Below are 20,592 nucleotides of genomic sequence, written 5' to 3'. Positions count from 1 at the left end.
AGGCAGTCCTGGAACCCACTTTGTAGACCCGGCTGTCCTCAAACTCAGAGAAGCACCTGTGTCTACATCCCAAGTGCTGGGATTAAAGGTATACCGCCGTCTGGCATTGTATTTGATTTCCTTGAAAATCAGTAAGATAGTATTAAAAAGTATTTTGAGTTGGATATAATAATTCCTATAATCTGGCATATGGAAAGTCAAGGCAGGAAGATTGCTATGCATTTTAATTAATCCTAAGGCTACAGGTGAGGCCATGTTTCACAAAACAAAAAAGAAGAGACTTGGGAGATATTTCAGAGAATGGAATGTTTACTGCACAAACATCAAGACCTAAATTCAGATTTCAACACTTATGTAAATCTAGATGTACATCTGTAATTGAGCACAAGAGGCAGACAGGCAACCCTAGGCACTTGCTCTAAGTTCCAGTTAGAGCAATAGAAGACCACACTCAACAACTTTCGACTTTGAAGAGTATGCCCAGGCAAGCATGCCTACACATACACACAAACAGAGGAAGAAAATATTTTTGAAATATTGTTAAGAGATATTGATAAGTAAGAAACCATGTTAATATCATTCGAAACTAAATAAATTTGGCAAGTTAAGAAAAGAGCAGAGCTGGATATATAGATCAGAATAGTATCTACCTAAGACAATCAAGTTCATGGGAACAAGTGCATTTGTGGAGGCCAGAGAACAATTTTGTGGAGAGAGTTTTCTACCATTATGTAGGTTCCAGGAAATGGAGCTCAACTCACAAGTGCCTTTTTATACACTGTGCCATCTTACGTGCTTTATAATGTACTTTTCTAACCCTGTCTAAAAAAGAGCAAGCCAAAACTAGCAAAGGAAATTTAATTTCTTCAGAAAACACTACAATATAAAAATGTCAATAGCAATATATAAATTATATATTAGTAATTTCAACAGCAAGTTTTTCCTGCTTAAACTTAAAGAAATGTATAAGATTTCTTCTCACCTCTGCTGAGACAGGGTGTGTGTGTGTGTGTGTGTGTATGTATGTATGTATGTATGTATGTATGTATGTGTAATTCAGGCTGGCCTGAAACTTAAGCTCTTCCTAGCATAATGGATTTGTCTCCATACCTGGCTTTATTTATTCATTAATTCTTAAAATTTGTGTGAAGATGGCCACAAAGGCCAGAAGTGAATTTCATATTCCTTGGATCCTGATGTGGGTTCTGGAATCTGAACTCTCGTTTTCTGGTAAAGCAGTAAATTCTTTTAACTTGAAAACCATCAATCTTGCCTTAGATTCCATTTATAACTATTCCCAACATAAAAATGACCTCAAGAACACATTTCTGGTTTAATCTCGTCTTTTGGCATGTTGCTCTATAAATACCTATGTGGGGGTATGAATAAAAATGGCCCCCATTGACTCATACACTAGAAAACATACTTATCAGGGAGTGGCACTGTTTGAGACGGATTAGGAGGTGTGTGTCACTGAACGTGAGCTTTGAAGGTTCAAAAACCCATACCAGATCCAGTCTCTCTTTCTCTGCTTCTCTGCCTGCAAATGAGAATGTAGTTCTCAGCTACTTCTCCAGTACCACATTTATCTAACTGCTGCCATGCTCCCTGCCATGATGATAATTTACTAAGTCTCTGAAGAAAATGTAAGCAGTCCCCAATAAATTAAAAGAAAGTCCCTGCTTTCTTTCCCGAGTTTTCTTGGTCATAGTCTCACTTCATAGCAACAGAACAGTAACTAAGATACCCTTTCTGCTTGTTAGGTTAGGCTCAGGACCACCTGGACCGCAGGGACCTCTTTCTGTCTCCATCCTCATAACTGATTTTGTCTGTAAGCACCATACTAGTAGACTTCAAGTTCTCAGAGGTGTATCATGCCCCTTATAATACACATGTATTAACTAAAGTGGCCCTTCCTGCCTGCCTACTTTCCCCACATTCTGAGCTCACACATTCCTTCCTCACAATGTAGATTTTGAGAAAGAATCCTTTGTCTTCTGCACAGGAATCAGAGTCAGCCAGATTACAAGCACATTTTACTTTTTAAAAAAAAATTATTTTTATTTATGTGTATTATGTATGTGTTGGTTTGTACAAATGAGTACAGGGCCTGTGGAGGCCAGAAGAGGAAGCCAGGTACCATGGCTACAGGCAGTTAGTTACAAAGCATCAAACATGGGTGCTGGGAACCAAACTTAGGTTCTCTGGAAGAGCAGCAAATACTTTTAACTACTGAGTCATTTCTCCACCTCCATGCAAGCATATGTGTGTGGAACTTCTCCCTCCCTTTTGAAATCCAAAAGAAGGGATTCTCAACTTTGAGTCTGAGTTCTCCTAAGAGTCGCTACCATGCTGCATGTCTGGCTATGGCATTAGTAACCTTCCTAATAAATCTCTTACTCAGAGGAACCCCATAGCCCTCGAAAACCTGAGCCATTAAAGTGCCCAGTGATCAGACAGGAGACAACTCGTGTGTCACTATATATTCTACCACGACTCTCTCTACATGTCACATTCCACAAAAGCTGCCAGGCTTCAGGCTGGCAAACTGGCTCAGCAACTTGCTCATGATCCAAGTTCTATCTGTAGAACTTAAAGCTTCAAGGAGATAACTGACTCCACAATGCTGTCCTCTGATAGCTCTCCATAAGCTGTGGCACGTGTACCCTTATACACATACACACATGCACACACACACACACACACAAGTTCTAGGTTTTGTTATACATGCATTTAATTCTGGACTCTCCCTCAGAAATCTTCACTTAATTCCACGCAGCTATATTTGAAAATTAATTAGTAATTGCACTTACTAAGTAATCTAGTAATCTGTATGTGAGCAGCTCTGGAATGACTTACAAATTAAAATGAAATAAGAGATATGATTAGAAAACTATAAAAATAAGCATGTAAATTATTGAGTTAAATTAATGATTTTTAGGCTCAATTCTCAAGCTATGCCTTCTGACAGTTTGGTTCAATGATGACATCCGTTATCAAGAACAACAATGAAACAAACCATTCAGTCCTCAAACCTCATTCTGAACATAAGAAAACGATGACAATTAGAGCACACGCAGCCTTCCTATCCATTCTACAATCTAAGAACAGTAAGGACTGGAGAGATGTCTCAGCTGTTAAAAAGCCAAGAAAAATGAACTAGGAAACCAAACAAATATTTCATGAGTAACATCCTATTCGCCAGTGAATGGACATGACAGCCACTGACCAAACCCGGGCCCAACAAGTAACTTGTTCTAGACAAAGAGGAAGAGGAGGGATGTGGACAATGAAATGTAAAAATTGAAAAGTCACCTTAAGAGAAAAATAAATAGAATCTTACACTGTAGTTTCAAAACAGAAAAAATATGTACAACAGAAGCAGACTTAAGGACAAGAGAGATGAGGGAATATATTTAAGTCTATGCTTGCCTCCCTCCCACATTCCCTTTCTTTGGCATACCAACTTGTACTTTTACATTTTTTAAAATGCAGTTATTCATTAATCTTTTTACTTAAAATTTTATTTCTTTTATCTGTATGAGTATTACCCTGTATATGTGTGCATATATATTGATGTGTATAGGATATCCACGGAGATCAAAAGAGGATACTGGAGGGCAGATGGTTGTGAGCTGCCATGTGGATAATGAGAACCAAACCTGGGTCCTCTGCAAGAGCGGAAAGTACTCTTAACCAGTGAGCCATCTTTCTAGTCTCTCAACTTAGTAAACTTAAATTTGCTTCTTAAGTTTGGGTAGTTTAATTCTCAATGCTCAAAATTACTACTAAGTATACTTAAGAAATTTCCTACTTGTTTAATAATTCCTGTCATAATTGCTCAATCCTATGCAAAAGAGCTTAAAAGGAAAAGGTACTATGTTCCCTACTTTGGTTTATATGTATCTGCTTATAATCTAATCTCTTCTGTAGAATTCTGCAACCCCTGCCCATATAACCATGAAATGGATAAAGATCTAAAGGAAATTTAGCAATTTTGTTTTAATGTGACAGCTATTCTCTCTCTCTCTCTCTCTCTCCATAAATGCCAAAATAAAGAGAGTGAAGACAAACTTTTCTATATACACTGGACTAGAAGGAAGGAGTGCAGGGTCCAAGCAGATAGCAGAGAAGGACTCACCAGTCTTCCCGTCCCCACCAGAACCACACACAACACTGAGGCTGCAGAGACCACACCTCCTCATATAGATTCCTTGTAGTGCTTTAACAAGTAAATCCTATAACAACTGCATATGAAGTAAAAAGGAATGCTGTGAAAGAGGAATACTCTTGTACAGCCAATTCTATGAAGATCCATGCAGTTTTTAAAATTATAGACAATAGAAAACTTTTTATCTTTTACAGTTTCTAGAACTCAAGTCAATTTATTTTTAAATGTGGTCTTTGATAAGTAATCCTAACATGCAGCATCTTAAAGTCTAAATATCAACGTCTTCATAGTATTGTTTGGAACTTTTACTCAAAGTCACGCTCATGTGGGAACATCTCCAAGACGGACGGCAGCGTGGGAGAACTGGGCAGCGTGCGAGAAAATAAATAGGAATGGGAATGTCAAGGCCTGTGACACGCTGACATGACCACATCTATGGGTAATAGGTATAGGAGAAGAAGCTGCTTTTAAAGGCGTGGAAAACATTTTTTAGAAATTGAGAACAAATTATTTCTCAAAGTTAGGAGAGAGATGCCAATCCAGATGCAGGAGGCATTCAGGACACTAACACCCCCAGAAAAGCACCTCCCTGGCCATGTTACAACGGCACATACACCATGCCCTTCAGACTAGTGAGCCAAAGCTGTAAATGCCAGGAGACCTGCACAGGTGTTCTGAAGTTATGAAAGACAACTGCCAACCCAAGCTACTACTATACTCAGCAAAACTACCTGTCATAACTGGAAAGAAAAATAAAAACATTCCATTAAAAAAAAAAGGTTAAAGAAAGCTCTACAGAAAATACTTGAAGGAATCCTTTAGACTGGAAAGAAAACCAAATCCATCTACGAAGCCACAGAAAAGAATTATGCTAGTATAATAGTTCAGTGAGAAGGAAGAAGAAAAAAGACCAAACAATACAAAATCAACTAAATGATAGGCACCAACACACACTTTTCAATAACTCTTGAGATTAGTGCTTTTAACTCCCCAATCAAAAGAAAGAGACTGGTAGACTGTCAACTGCTCTAAGAAATGTATATTACCACAAAAGACGGACACTACCTCCTGTGGAAAGGTGGAAAAGGTGTTCCAGGCAAGTAGACCCGGAAATGAAGCAGGTGTCAGACAAAACAGACTGATTAAGAGAACATTCCATCAAAAGGAACATTAAGATTCCAAACAAATATGCTGCAAACACAGGTGCACCCAGTCTCATAACACAAATGACAGCACAAGTAAAGCCACAGGCTCATCGAGCACAATGGCAGTGGGTGACTTTAATACCCAACTCTCACCAATTGACAGGTACTTACAACAAAAAATAAGCAGAGAAACATCTGAGTTAAGTGACATCCTAAATCAAAGGATCCCAGCAGACGCCTGCCTGGAGAGCATCCCTCTCAAACACTGCACAACACATTCTTCTCAGAAGCCACTGGAACTTTCTCTAAAACAGGTCATATATTAGGTCCACAGCATAACAGAGGAAGAAAAATCCTAGAGCAGACACGGACTTACTGAGACTAAACAACACACTACTGAATAATGAATAGGTCCTTCTAGAAATCAAGAAGAAACTTTTATTAAAAATTGCAGGGTTGGTGAGATGGCTCAGTGGGTAAGAGCACCCGACTGCTCTTCCGAAGGTCCGAAGTTCAAATCCCAGCAACCACATGGTGGCTCACAACCATCCATAATGAGATCTGATGCCCTCTTCTGGTGCGTCTGAAGACAGCTACAGTGTACTTACATAAATAAATAAATAAATAAATAAATAAATAAATAAATAAATAAATAAATCTAAAAAAAAAAAGGATCTTAAAAGAATCACAAATCTAAACTTTTAAAAAAAAATTGCAAACAAACAAACAAACAAAAAAACCCCACAATACAGCAGCTCTGACAGGGTATGAGAAAACCAGTCCTAAAGTGAAAGTTTGGAGCTTTAAGTGTTTATATTAACATACATACAAACACCACAGAGAAATCAGCCAAATGTAATGATATACCTTAGGGCTAAGTTAAAAGAAAAACAAGTGAAACCCCTGAACAGTAGAAAGATGAAAATCATTAAGATTAGGGCATAAATTAACAAAATGGAATCTAACAAACACAAGCAATATACACTAAAAAATGAAACAAAAAAACTGGCTCTTTTAAAAAGATAGAAAAAAAAGTTGGTGCTTTAAAAAAAAAAAAAATTGGTTACTTAACAAGGTAAAAAAGCCTGAAACTAAACTAACCAAAAAAGAGATCAAAGTTATTTCAATCAGATCCGGAAAAGGAACCATTACAATGGATATCAATAAAATTCAGAATATCATTTAGGTCTTATCTTAAAAACGTATTCCACTAATTGGGAAATCTAAAAGAAATTAATTTCTAGATGCATTATCATCTACTAATGAGACTTTAAAAATGTAAACATATCTGTAGCAGTAAGATACAAACAGGAATTAAAACTCTCTCAGGAGGTAGTGGGGCATGCCTTTGGTCCCACTCTGGAGGCAGGCACTGGCAGATCTCTTAGTTTGAGGACAGCCTGGTCTATAGAGCAGGTTCTAGACAGCTATGGCTACTCAAGAAAACCCTGTCTCACTATCCCCAGCTCCCAAAACCCTCACTCAGCTAAAAAGTGGCAGACACAAATGGATTCAGTGGTGAATTTTACCAGATCTTCAAAGATAGAACACCAATGCTTTCCAAACTATTCCATAAAATAATGAGGGAAATGGCTGGAAAGATTGGCTCAGCAGTTAAGAGCTTCTACTGTTCTTACAAAGGACTAGGGTTTAGTGCTCAACACCCACACTAGGTGGCCACAACCACCTGTTACCAGCTCCAGTGAACAATCATATGTTTGTTCTCTTCTGGCATTTAAAAAGAAAAAAGGTCATTTACCAAGAGCAAGTTTGGTTTATTCCATCGATGAGGGAGGATTCAATGTGTAAGTCAACAAACTGATTCAAGAGTAGAAAGCTGGAGAGATGGCTCAGTGTTAAGAGCACTGACTACTCTTCCAGAGGTCCTGAGTTCAAATCCCAGCAACCACATGGTGGCCCACAGCCATCTGTAATGGGATCAGATGCCTTCTTCTGGTGTGTCTGAAGACAGCAACAATGTACTCACATACATTAAATAGATAAATCCTCATTCATTCATCATTCATATATATATTGAAATCACATAGCCATCTCAATAGTTACATTAAAAAACTTGACAAAATGCAGTAACTTTTCATGGTAAAAGTTCTGAAGAGTTTGGGCACTGTGGTATATGCCTTTAATCCCAGTACTCAGAAAGCAGAGGGAGGTGGATCTCTGTGAATTAAACGGCAGCCTATATAGAGTTCCAGGCTAGCCAGGTCTGCATAGTGAGATCTAGGAGGGGCTGGGGAGTGCCAAAGATGGAGGGAGGGAGAGGGAAACTTTTAATAGAAGGAATATTTCTAAACCTAGTAAAAGCTGTAAATGACAAACTATAGCCAACATTATATATTAAAGGGGGCGGGGACTTCAACAGCATCTCTATTAAAATTAGGATTAAGACAAGGATGTCCACTTTTTTCACTACTAGGAGGTCTTAGAGCACTAAGACAAGCAAATAAAAGGGATACAAATAGGAAAGGAAGAAGTCAAAGTATCTCTGTTTGAAGATGGTATGACTATATACCAAAGAATTCTTAAAGCCTCAATCAGAATCTTAGACACCTTAAGCTAAATGTATATATGTATATATATGTATGCATGTGCACATATATACATATATACATACGTGTGTGTGTATATATATATGTGAGTGTGTATGTGTGTATGTGTGTGTATATACATATATGTATATACACACATATGCGCAATAGCCTTCGGATATATCAACCACCACCACTCTAAGAAAGAAATCAGAGAAACAGTTTTACTCTCAGTATCTTAAAACAGGGGTTGGGGGATCCTAGGGAAATGTCTCACCAGTTAAGAACACATACTTCCTCTTTCAGAATATCCAAGTTCAGTTCCCAGGACTCATGGGGTGGACACAACCACCTTTAACTCCAACTCCAGGGAGATCCTACACCTCTGGCCTGCAAGGACATTTACACCATAGGCACATGCACAAAGAAACCAGAAGGAGGGGGAGAAATAAAAGTAGAAAGAACATGTGTTGAAGTAGAAGATAGAGCTGGGAATGGATGTGATAATATATTCTATACATATATAAAACTGCCAACAAATAAGTAAAAACAGAAAGTTTTGCAAATGATGTATCAAATCCAGACACCACAAGTAAAGACTGATGCTATGCACAGAGATACATGCTTACCATGCCTACAATCATAGCACCAAGAAGGCTAAGGCAGGATCTTGAGTGTGAGGAGAGCCTGGTATATACAGCAAGTCTGAGGTGAGCCTAGGCTCAAATAGTAAGAGCAGTTATGAATAAAAATAATTAAAAATTTTTTGTATTCAATGCTGAGGACTGCATACAAGTCTCAAGCATGCTACAGAACTACTTTACAAACTGAACTATATCCAAGCTCCCAAAACAATTTATGAGTTGAAAACTACACACATGGCAAATTGTTTATCAACTGCTTTAGATAATAATATCTAAAGGAAACTAAACAACCAAAGAGTTGGCAAAATGACTTTTTGGGGGAGGGTACTTGCCAGCAAGCTTGCGAACCAATTCAATCCCCAGAAGCAACAACCACATCCACATACTGTGGCATATACACATACATACATATACATACACACACACACACACACACACACACACACACACACACACACACACTCGAGGTTCAAAACTGCCTACAACCCCAATTTTCCAGGGAATCCAACACTTACTTAATTCTGGCTTTTGTGGGCAACAGGCACATGCCACAATTATTATTTATTTATTTATTTATTTATTTATTTATTTATTTATTTATTTATTTTTGGGACAATGTCTCACTATGTAGTAGTACTAGCCATCCTGGATCTCTCCATATAAGTCAAGCTGGCCTCAAACTCAGAGATCCATCCACCTGTTTCTGCCTCCCAAATAACTGAGTGCACTACTGTTGGACCTGAAAAATAACTTGGTTCCCAGCAGAGCTAAGGCTCGAAATCCCAGAGACCTTGAAGGGATGGTAGGTGGGCACCAGGCCCTGTTACTAGCTGCAGCCCTCCATAGATTTGTGGACATCAGTCATGTAAGGGCAAGGTCCCAAGCCCCTCCACATATAGAGGACATGACCATAGGCTCAAGACAGATCTCCGTTTTAATGAGGTACCTGAAGGCCTGGAGCCAATAAACTCTCCTTCCCAGACATTCCTCCCTGCAAAAGGTATTTAAGCTCAGGCCCACCCTGAGAAGTGCCATATGGATTTACATCCACTTTCTGCCATGACAATAAATGTCTTAAAACCACGGACTGCCTCTTTTCACTTGGATCTGCATGGGGTGCCATGGAAAAGGCCTTTGCCTACAGAGCCACCATCTAATCTCCCTTAGAAGGCCTCTCTGCACTCCCAGCCACAGCAGCCACCAAGCCCAAGTCCAAGCCAAACACCAAGCCAAGGACTCTCCCCGTGGAACCAGCTGGAGGGAGTCCTCCCCCAGGGCTAGATCCAGCGGGGGTGGGGGTGGGGGGGATGATGGTGACTCTGTTCTAGGCTCTTCCATGGCTTCCAGCAGCGCCTGGATGCCCAAGAGCCTGAGAACCAGATGGCTCCAGCCTTGCGGACCACCAAGCCAGCTCCAGCTGTCTGGCACCTCAGACTGCTTACCCACCCCCAGTGTCCTGGGGCTGCCCTTCAGCCCAACACCTGTCTAGCAACAGCATGGTCAACTCCCCGTGTCCTGCCTCTCCAGTGGCCATGCCCTGTGGCAGAGTGGACAGGGACCCCAGAAGCCTACACACTACCAAGGAGGCAGCTAGGTACTTTTTTGTTTGTATGTTGCTTTGAGTGAGGATATCCTGCACTGGTTTCCAGAGACGCTAGGACTGTTGATCTGCAGTGTGCCTTATGTGAATGTCTTAGAAAAAAACTCATTCGACAAAAGCTTTCAATTCACTATGTTAGTGAATGACATCCTTCCAAACATGCTAAAAGAAAGGTGCTATGATAACCTTTTATTTCTGAGCCTCAGTTTCATTTCTGTTACTATGTTTATCCCTTCATTATTGGAAATAGAAAGGCAAGATTCAAAAATTTACATTTCCAAAAAATAACCTCCAAGGTTTTTTTTTCCACTGTCACATTAGGAGCAACAATCTGAGTATGCCCCTATTAAGACATCATAATTTTACAAATAAAACTACAGATACACATTTATACCTGTAAGATGACTCAGCTGGTAAAGGTGCTTGTCTTGAAAGCCTGCCCTGAGTTCCATCCCCAGAAGCCATGTGGAGGTGGAAGGAGAGAACTGACACCCAAGTCGTCCTCTGACCTCCAGGTGCAGGATGTGGCACCCCCACACACACTCACAAACTGAGTAATTTCAAACTATAGACACAGATATATTAACTATGCTCTTAGCATTCCTTCTAGCCCATTTAGAAACAACTAAAGATTAGACTCATACTTCTGGGATCTGTACCTAGTATAGATAAAGATTAGTAGAGAAATCCAGGTATTGACAATGACTGTCCTGTTGCACAGTTCACTCACCCATTTGGAAGGGCAGTGCTCACTCTTCTCATCTGTCATCGTCCCACTTTTAAGTGCTTTCCTTGAGTGCTTGATGGTTGTCTTTATGGCAGGTCGACATACATAGTTCTCCAAGTTCTTTGGAGGCTTTTTAGTTCTCTTAGCCTGAAGGCCAATTTTCAATTTTAAATTTCCCTCTGAAAAGTTTGTTTCTTTCACTGAAAACTGTTGCTGTGCATCCGTCAAACCATCCTCCTTTCCTGCTTCTGTGCCCCTTTCTCGATTCCGCTTGCGAGGATCCTCTTCTTCTGTGGTACCCTCTATTTCTACTTCTCTTTTGCTGGCCAGAGTGCCAGGATTGATGGTAGAAGGACTCTTTCTTGAAAATCCTTCGGAATCAGAACCCAATCCTAACATAGCAGTATTCCTAGGGTCCATCACAAGTGTGTTATTGCCAAAGGATCTTACAAAACTTTTACAGAACACTGTTCCATAAAAAAATAGGATTTTCCAAAACTTGCAACCAGCATCTCTTTCCCTGCAGGACAGATCATAACAAAAATTTATCAGAAAATAATTAACATAAGAAAGGAGCAATAAGGACAGCAGAACAAGCACTCACACACATATTGTTTATACATACACATATATATGTATATGTATCTAACAGTTTTATATGTGTATCAGTTAAATTACAATGTCTTTAGAATACATACAAATCATTTACTTGTAAATTCACTTAAAATGTCATATTTCCTTTCATTGTTCTGTAGATATGAGTAAGCCACAATACTACAGCACAAATCACTGTTACAGCAGAGCCTGGAGGCCCATTCCTAAATCACAGCTCTTCAGGAGCTAAGACAAGAGGATTGAAAGTTTGAGGCTGGTTCAGGGAGATCCTTCTTTCTCTTTCCTCTTCCTCCTCGTGTGTGTGTGTGTGTGTGTGTGTGTGTGTGTGTGTGTGTGTGTGTGTGTATCTTGTTCTTTTTTGACAAAGGATCTCATGTAACCCAAGATAGCCTTGAACTTGTTATACAGCTAAGACTGATCTTTGCCTAGCACGGTGGTGCTCATCTTTAATCCCAACACTTAGGCAGAGGCAGAGAGGCAGAGAGGCAGAGAGGCAGAGAGGCAGAGAGGCAGAGAGGCAGAGAGGCAGAGAGGCAGAGAGGCAGAGGCAGGTGGATCTGTAAATTCAAGACTATCCTGCCTACAAAGCAAGTTCCAGGACAGCCAGGTCTACATAGAGAAACCCAGACTAAAAACCATTGCAAAGCAACCAAGAAGCTTCTGCAACTGATGTCCAAACCCAAATACAACCTAGAAATAAATCTGTTATTTTAATCTGTTTCTGCCTATAAAGTTCAAAACCCTCCTTCTTCAGCCTCCAGAATGCTCAGGTTACAATGAACATCACTATGCCTAGTATAAAAATTCAATTTTAAAGAAATGTATTTTCCACATTTTTAAACAAAATTCATTTGATTAAAAATGAATTATTTTACTAGCTTTTTGTCAATTTCAGTGTTCAACCATTTTTTAAAAAAGATTTATTTATTTTATGTATGTAAGTATACTGTTGCTGTCTTCAGACATACCAGAAAAGGGCATGGGACCCAATGGCAGATGGTTGTGAGCCTGGTGCTCATCAAAGACAATCCTCTAGAACTGGAATTACAAATGATCTCCGGTCACAATGTGGGGGCTTGGAATCCCACCTGAGTCCTCTGCAAGAACAGAAAGCTCTTAACTTTTTGTCATCTCTCAGACCCAAATAATTCAGTCTTCTTAAGGACTGACAGGCTTGTTTTGATGTCATATATCTATCTGGCAGAGCAGCTTATCTGTATCATTTGTCTGGCATGAGCAAGACCCTGAGTAGAATCGTCAGCAATGGCAAAAACATAGCTGTACGAAATGATGCATGCATATAATGCCCAAACCTGAGAGCTCTGAAGCAGAACTTCCAAGTTCACAGCCAGAAGGGACAGTTTAGTGAGACTTTGTCTCAAAAACAAAACAATAAACAGGAAGAAAACAACAACAAAACATATGACTAACTAAAGATCCAGGCCTGCAATCCTGAAAAAGAAACCTTATCCTTCAAACAATTTTTTATCAGTGTAAAATGTTTATACTTTAAGAGTGTCGGTGGTTCTGTAACATGCTTTCTCTCCATATAGAACATAAAGCTCTACTGGTTTTTGTGATAGATTCAGAACCCTGAAAAACAAGTTTTTCCACTCAATTTAGCAATGACAAAACTAGAACTAAATTTGATTTTAGTTTTAATTACCAGAATTTCTATGAATTATGCTCAATAATACAGAAATATTAAAGTTTGATAAAAGAGTACTTTCCTCCCCCGATGGAGGAGCTAGAGAAAGTATCCAAGGAGCTAAAGGGATCTGCAACCCTGTAGGTGCAACATTATTATGAACTAACCAGTACCCCGGAGCTCTTGACTCTAGCTGCATATGTATCAAAAGATGGCCTAGTCGGCCATCACTGGAAAGAGAGGCCCATTGGACACGCAAACTTTATATGCCCCAGAACAGGGCCAAAAAGTGGGAATGGGTGGGTAGGGGAGTGGGGGAGAGGGTATGGGGGACTTTTGGGATAGCACTGGAAATGTAATAGAGGAAAATACGTAAAAAAAAAAATAAAAAAAAAAAAGAGTACTTTCCCCAAATCTAACAAATCACTGTTGGTTCATTCAATCAATATTATACTATCTGAAAGTTAAAATAAATAAATAAATAAATAAAATATAAAACCAACAGTCCCCAACCAAAACTTCTGGCATCAAATGTTCTAGACCATGGACTGCAGAGTTTTTGTTGTTACTGTTTTGACAGCATTTCATTATTGACCTTGAACTTGTGATCCTTCTCCTTCAACCTCCGAAGAACTGACCACTACAGCTAAAACAGGCATGCTGTTTTGAATGTCTGAAGTAATACAGCTTGTGAATGGCATTTTTTTCGGTTTGGGGGATGTGTTTCTATCCAGAATTAGAGTGCCAAGTTATGTATAACTTATTCTGTTTCCTTCTATAGTATATTTAATTTAAAATATAGTTACAAAGAAAAATAAAGATTTAAGAACTGTTGCCTTTCTGCTTAAAGAAGCAAATTCAACATTCATTTTAAATGTAGTTTTGTGGTTTACATGTTCAAATCTCTGGAACAATCCAGAACAAACTAGTGAAACTGAAAAGAAGTAAAAAGGATATGGGTCAGCTGATAAGAGTGCTTGCCTAATACATATCAAATCCTGGATTCTACCCCAGCTCTGGGAAGGTGGGGGCAGGACAATCAGAAGTTCAAGGTCATCCTTGGAGCAGGACAGCAAGTTCAAAGACAGCCTGGGACACATAAGACTACCCTACCCCAATAACCCTACCCCAATAAACAGAAAAAAAGTCAACACTAGCTTCATGGCATAGAACCCGTATACCATTTATGTTTATACCATTATGAACAAATTGGAAAATTAATTACATTAGTAGGATACACATTTATATAACTACAAAATATAATAATCTGACAATATGGTAGAATTATTTATGAATTTTTTGAAATCACCACAATAATTTACAAATGTTATTTGCTGTCTATTTGGCAACGTGCCACTAAATATCTAGGAAAGCAACATAAAGTTACCATCTCCAACTAGGGCACATATGAAGACCTAGACTTAATCCCTACCACCACATACAAAAAAACCAAAAACAAAACAATAACTGCATACAGTGAAATACTTCTGCAATTCTAACACTTAGGCAGGAGAGCAGGAGAGTTCTAGGTCATATATAGCAAATTCAAGGCAAACCTGGGCTACATGAAAGAGAAAAAACAAAAAACTACCTCCTCTACATATATGTAAAATGTCTGAATGGAAAAAACTCAAACTTGCTCTTCCAATCATACCCTATTTATTCTCTCAAGTGAATTCCTCTGTCTACTGCCACAATAATCCCATATACAAGTAACAAACAATAGATCTGATAAAATAAAAAGGCCAAGGACACAGCTCAGTGGGTTTGTCTTCAAATAATGTACACTCTCACACAAACATGCATTAATGAACACGTGAATACATATTACTACAGTGTTATGAGGCTGTGGGTATTACTTAGTACAGCATTTGCCTATCATGGACAAGGGTCAACCCCGGTACAGGGAGGGAGAAAAGAAGGGAGTGAGAGGAGGAGGAAGGCAGGCAAGCAATGCTTTGGTCTCTGGTACAAAATCACTACGACAATTTAACTATATGTGGAAGAACACTTACTGCTTAGATCCCTTTACTACTACCAGGAATGGGATGGAAATAACCATAGTTTGATAGAACACAATTTAGCAAAGGAATGTAAAACTTTATCATAAACTTTATAAGTACTACATGAGTCCTGATAGTAAGTTTAACATTTATAACTTACAATTAAAGTACCTAACATTTCACTAAGCTTTTACTATATGCAAAGCTCTACACTAATGCTTCACACATCTAACTTAAGTCTATCACCATGAGGTACTTACTATGACTTCCTTTTTTAGATGAAAAGACAGGCTTTATAGCCAATAAAAGAGTCAAATCTACCATTTAAGGATCAAACAGGTTGGCCTGGTTTTTCTTAGCTGCGTCATATTGCCTTTAAATAATTTTCAGACCTGACTTTTACTCCTCTCTGCTACATTTGGAATTCTATTAACCTTCCTAGTATTTCTCTAACCATTCATAGATCCATTAAATGTATGCATGCAAATGAGGAGAGAGGTGGACTAGGGAGTTGTACCTGAGTGTGAAAGGTACCAACAAACAAGTTTGCCCCTGAATATCTTCAAGGCCTGAGGAACGTTGTCTCAAAAAAGAAAAGCCAAAACAAAATTTAAAAAAAATAGTAAAACAAGTAATTATCTGTCACCAAATGACAATGACTGTGCTTATTAAAGTTTATCAAGCAAACTCAAAGAAGTTAAAACTCACTGAAATACCTGCCTTTTAGAGTTTGTATGTGCAGGATGGAGGACAACCTTAGGGAATCAGGTCTGTGGGTCCCAGAAATCGACCTTAGCGCAGATACTCAGATTAGCAGTCAGCACCTTTACCGGCTGAGCCATCTCACAAGCCCACTTAAAAACCAAACAACCGGGGCTGGTGAGATGGCTCAGTGGGTAAGAGCACCCGACTGCTCTTCCGAAGGTCCAGAGTTCAAATCCCAGCAACCACATGGTGGCTCACAACCATCCGCAACGAGATCTGGCGCCCTCTTCTGGAGTGTCTGAAGACAGCTACAGTGTACTTACATATAATAAATAAATCTTAAAAAAAAAAAAAAAACCAAAACCAAACAACCAAACAAAAACAAGATCAAACTATATATCCTTGACTACCCTAAAACTTGCTATGTATGTTGACCTCGAACTGAGAGGTTCACCTACCTCTGTCTCCAGAATGCTGGAATTAAAGTTGTATATCACCAAGCCAGCTCACTGGCTCACCAAAATTCCAGCCTACTGGAGGCACCCCCCCCCCCCCTGCCCCCCCCCTTTTTTTTTTTTTTTTTTTGGAGACAGGCTCTCACTATGTAACTCTGGCTGTAGCCCCAATATGAACTACTTCTAAGGTGAGATGAGAGTCTGAAACAGGAAAACCAGAAATTCAAGGGCTATCTAGCCTGAAGTTACAAACATATAACTCCATGTAACATAAGACCTTGCCTCAACAAGGCAAAAAGCAAGAACCAACTCTGGGAAGCTGTCATATGACTTCCACGCTCTCTCAAGGTATATATGAAAACTGTGTGCATGCATAATAACATTTTTTTGAAAATTGAAATTCAGGAGGCAGCGGCAGGCAGAACTCTGAGTTCAAGGCCAGCCTGGTCTATTGATCAAGTTCCAGGACAATCAGGGCTACACAGAGAAACTGTGCCTCAAAAAGCAAAACAAACAAACAAATAAAAATTGAAATGCACTGGCCAGGTATAGTTGTGCATTCCTTTAATCACAGCCTTCAGGAGGCAGAAGCAGGTGGATCTCCGAGTTTAAGGCCAGTCTGGTCTACTGAGCAAATTCTAAATCAGCCAGGACTATACAGAATTCTGCCTCAAAAAACAACAAAGAAAATGTCTCTGTCCCTTTCCCTCAACATAGTAAGAAATATGAGAGCACTGGAAATCTGTAGTTAGTTGACTGATGAATGAATGCATAAATAACTGAAGGAAAGTGTTTAGGTCTTTGAAGCTGAGCGTACTGATTGACACCTATAATCTCAGCACTGTATAGCTTAGGTAGGAGGTCTGCCGTGACTTGTGGACCAGCTTGAGTTATATATAGTGAGTTTAAGGTTATCCAGGACTACACAATATGAGATGCTATCTCCAAACAAATAAATAAAATAAATAAATAGATAAATGGAGGTTGGGTGGAGGCTGTTTTAACTTTTTATTTACTTTTATATGTTTGAGTGTGAATAGTTGTATCACATACATGCCCAAGCCTGGTGGCCTAAGAAGTTAGGAGAGGAGTCAGATTCCCTGGAACAGAAGTTATGCCTGGTGGCCTAAGAAGTTAGGAGAGGAGTCAGATTCCCTGGAACAGAAGTTACGCCTGGTGGCCTAAGAAGTTAGGAGAGGAGTCAGATTCCCTGGAACAGAAGTTACAGATGATTGTGAGCCATTATGTGGGGGGTGCTGGGACCTGAACCTAGGTTCTCTCTGCAAGAGCAAAAAGTACTCTTAACCTATAAGCCATCTCTACAGCCTCAGAAAGAAGATTTTGAGTAACTCAGCAGTCTTGCTCAATAACACTTGTTAGGATAATTCTGAGACTCTCTTTTTATTACACTTATTTCCTTATATGGGGGTGGGCATGCATATGCAACATGGGTATCAGAGAACAACTTGAAGGAGTTAGTTTTCTCCTTTCACATGTAGGTTCCTTCAGGTTAGGTAGCAAGCACTTTTAACTGCCTGAGCCATCTCTCTAGCCCTTACTGGTTTTGTTGTTGTTGTTGTTGTTGTTGTTGTTGTTTTGCATTTAAAGGTTCATTTTATCTTAAATTATATGTGAGTGCAGGTACCTACATAGTCCAAAAAGCATCAGACTCCCCGGACTAGAAGTGGTTGTGAGATGTCCAACAAAGGTGCTTGGAGTCAAGCCCTGCTATGGCACTATGAGCTCCTAACTCCTGAGTCACCTCTCTAGCCCTGCTTACTTGTTTCTAGCTGATTTGAGACAGGTTCTCTTTATGCAGATCTGACAGGTCTAGGACGCTCCTTGTAGACCAGTCTGGCCTTGAACTCAGAGGTCTTGTGCCTCCCAAAGGCCTGTGCCATCACACCCAGCTTTTTATTATTTTTAAAGATTTACTTTGTTTTGTGTATATATGTGCTTTGCCTTTATACATGTCTAGGCACCACATGAGCAGGTCAGATGATGCAGAGGGTTGTGAGATGCCTGCCATGTGGGTGCTGAGAATCTAACCTGGATGCTCTGAAAGTCCAAGTGCTCCTCATAACCACTAAGCCATCTTTCTAGTTCTCCATTATGGAGGTTTTTGTTTTTAACAGTAACAGATTAACAATGTAAGCTTTAGAAATATGTTATGTGACATTATCTAACAATTAACTGTCTTTTTAAAAATTTATTTTATGTGCACTGGTATTTTGCCTGAATGTAAATCTGTGCGCTGGAGTCAGAGCCCCTGGAACTGGAGCTGCCATTGGGGTCCTGGATCAAGTTTAAGACAAAGCTGAGTTAAATAGTGAGTTTCAGGCCAACTTAAACTAAGAATGAGACCCAATTTCAAAATAAAACATAATTAGATAATTAAATAATCTCTTAAGAGTGACGAGAGTGTCTGTTCCCAGAACATTCTCTCAGCTTAAGAGCAGCCTTTGCTGTCACCGTCTTGCTTCTGCTCATGATGAACACCACACGGGTTCTAAAGTAGGAAACAAATCCAAAAGTACAATTTCCCAACTACCCATACATAGCGCTCATCGTCAGAACTTCAAAAATCAAACCAATATGGATTTCATTTTGTAAATAGCAAGATGCCTTGGGACTGAACAATTCTGCTCTTGTTCAATGTCTCCAATCCAACCCATTTCTTTGTGGTGATGGATTCCACTAGAAAATGTTTTTAACATTTTGTCAGTATGACTAAAACAATTGAAAAGTATCAACATGTTACTTGTAGCTTATGAATCTGATAAGAGCCAACAAGCTTTTCTGACTAATATGAGAACATCTAAAATCAGTGATGGCATTCTCTGGTTACTTTCGTTGTTAGAGGGGTTCCCTAGTGACAACATAGATTACCAGGAGTCAGCACACGGAAATAAATTCTAATGATCATTAAAAAGAGTATCTTAAGAGTTATATAAACCTATCTATGGAGATTAGTTTTCAATGTAAGAATGAAAGAGCAGGGGCTGGAGAAATGGATGTTCTTCTTCCAGAAGACTGTAGTTCCCAGTACCCACAAGGTGGCTCATAACCACCTCTAACTCCAATTCCAGGGAACTAAACCTCCACTTCTGTCCACATCGGCACCTGATATACAAATGATAAAGACAAACATGCAGCAAAAAAAAAAAACATACACATAAATAAAATTTTTCTTTAAACTGAAAAAAATTAAGAGTAAAAGTAATAAATACTAAAAATAAAATTCATAGATTCTTCAAACCTGTAAAATACAATGACAGAAATACAACTCTAAAATAGTAATTATATTTAAGTTAAATTCACCAGACTCTGCTATTAACAATTCTAATGACTCAGTTAACTAAAAAAAAAAAAAAAAATTTCCGAGGCAGGCTTAGCATATGCCTATAATCCTGGCACTTGGGAGGTTTAAGAGTCAGGTAGACTAGAAATTCAAGGTTGCAATCCAACCTAAGTTACAGGAGACCCTACTTTTCCAGGTAATTATTAGGATGACAAGCAGAAAGGCTAATATTCTCATACAAAGAAAGAAACAGGAGTGGGGTGGTAGTTCAGCTGATAAAGTTCTTGCCTTGTAAGTGTGAAGCCCTGACTCTGAGCCCCAGTACCAATGTAAAAAAATGCCAGTGTGGTGCTTGCTTATGATCTCAGTGCTAGGATATACATAGCTGGAGCTACCACCTAGCCTACTAGTTGAGCCACAAGCCAGCACAAGCCAGTAAGAGACCCTATTTCAAATATCAGATAAACAGCAACTGAGAAGGAATGACACTTAAAGTCTTCTCCCACTTCCACTCACGAACACACAGATACATATATGCAAAAGAAAACACAAACATAAAAAATTACAGCTAGGCGGGCGTGGTGGCACACGCCTTTAATCCCAGCACTTGGAAGGCAGAGGCAGGCACATTTTCCTTTTTTGTGGTAACAAGGTTTAGAGTATCTATCTCGTTCTTTTTGAAGGCTGACACAGTATGTTTTTAAAATACTCAGCAGTTAAGAGCACTTGCTACTCTTGTAGAGACCAGCGTTTAGTTGCCAGTACGAGGTTGGGTTGTTTGATCCACCTTTATCTCCAACTCCAGGGGGATCTAATACCCTCTTCTGGCCCCTCAATGTACTCTCTCTCAGTCTCTCATCTCTCTGTCTCTGTCTCTCTTGCTTCCTTGTGCATACACCCACAAAAATAAGTATCTTTAAAAATTCCTTAGCCGGGCGGTGGTGGCGCACGCCTTTAATCCCAGCACTTGGGAGGCAGAGGCAGGTGGATTTCTGAGTTCGAGGCCAGCCTGGTCTACAAAGTGAGTTCCAG

General features: G+C 39.4%; 1 protein-coding gene across 9 annotated transcripts in view; it reads right to left on the bottom strand.

The window, feature by feature from the left end:
• Ash1l (ASH1 like histone lysine methyltransferase) overlaps positions 1-20,592 on the bottom strand; it is a 130,898-nt gene that overhangs the window by 103,520 nt on the left and 6,786 nt on the right. For 5 of the 9 annotated variants that reach the window (XM_029475227.1, XM_029475228.1, XM_029475226.1 and 2 more), the window contains exons 2-3: positions 12,417-12,545; positions 10,837-11,353 (exon numbers count right to left, since the gene is read on the bottom strand). In XM_029475227.1, coding sequence (XP_029331087.1) covers positions 10,837-11,253 — 417 coding nt within the window. In that variant the 5' untranslated portion in view covers positions 11,254-11,353; positions 12,417-12,545. The remainder of the gene's footprint in view (positions 1-10,836; positions 11,354-12,416; positions 12,546-20,592) is intronic. The other 4 variants (XM_029475230.1, XM_029475229.1, XM_021158629.2 and 1 more) reach the window with 1 other exon arrangement.

The sequence above is a fragment of the Mus caroli genome, chromosome 3, assembly GCF_900094665.2.
Source record: "Mus caroli chromosome 3, CAROLI_EIJ_v1.1, whole genome shotgun sequence".
NCBI classification, from domain to species: domain Eukaryota; kingdom Metazoa; phylum Chordata; class Mammalia; order Rodentia; family Muridae; genus Mus; species Mus caroli.
Note: the sequence above shows the minus strand (reverse complement) of the source record. Positions and strands in the feature narration are given on the sequence as shown.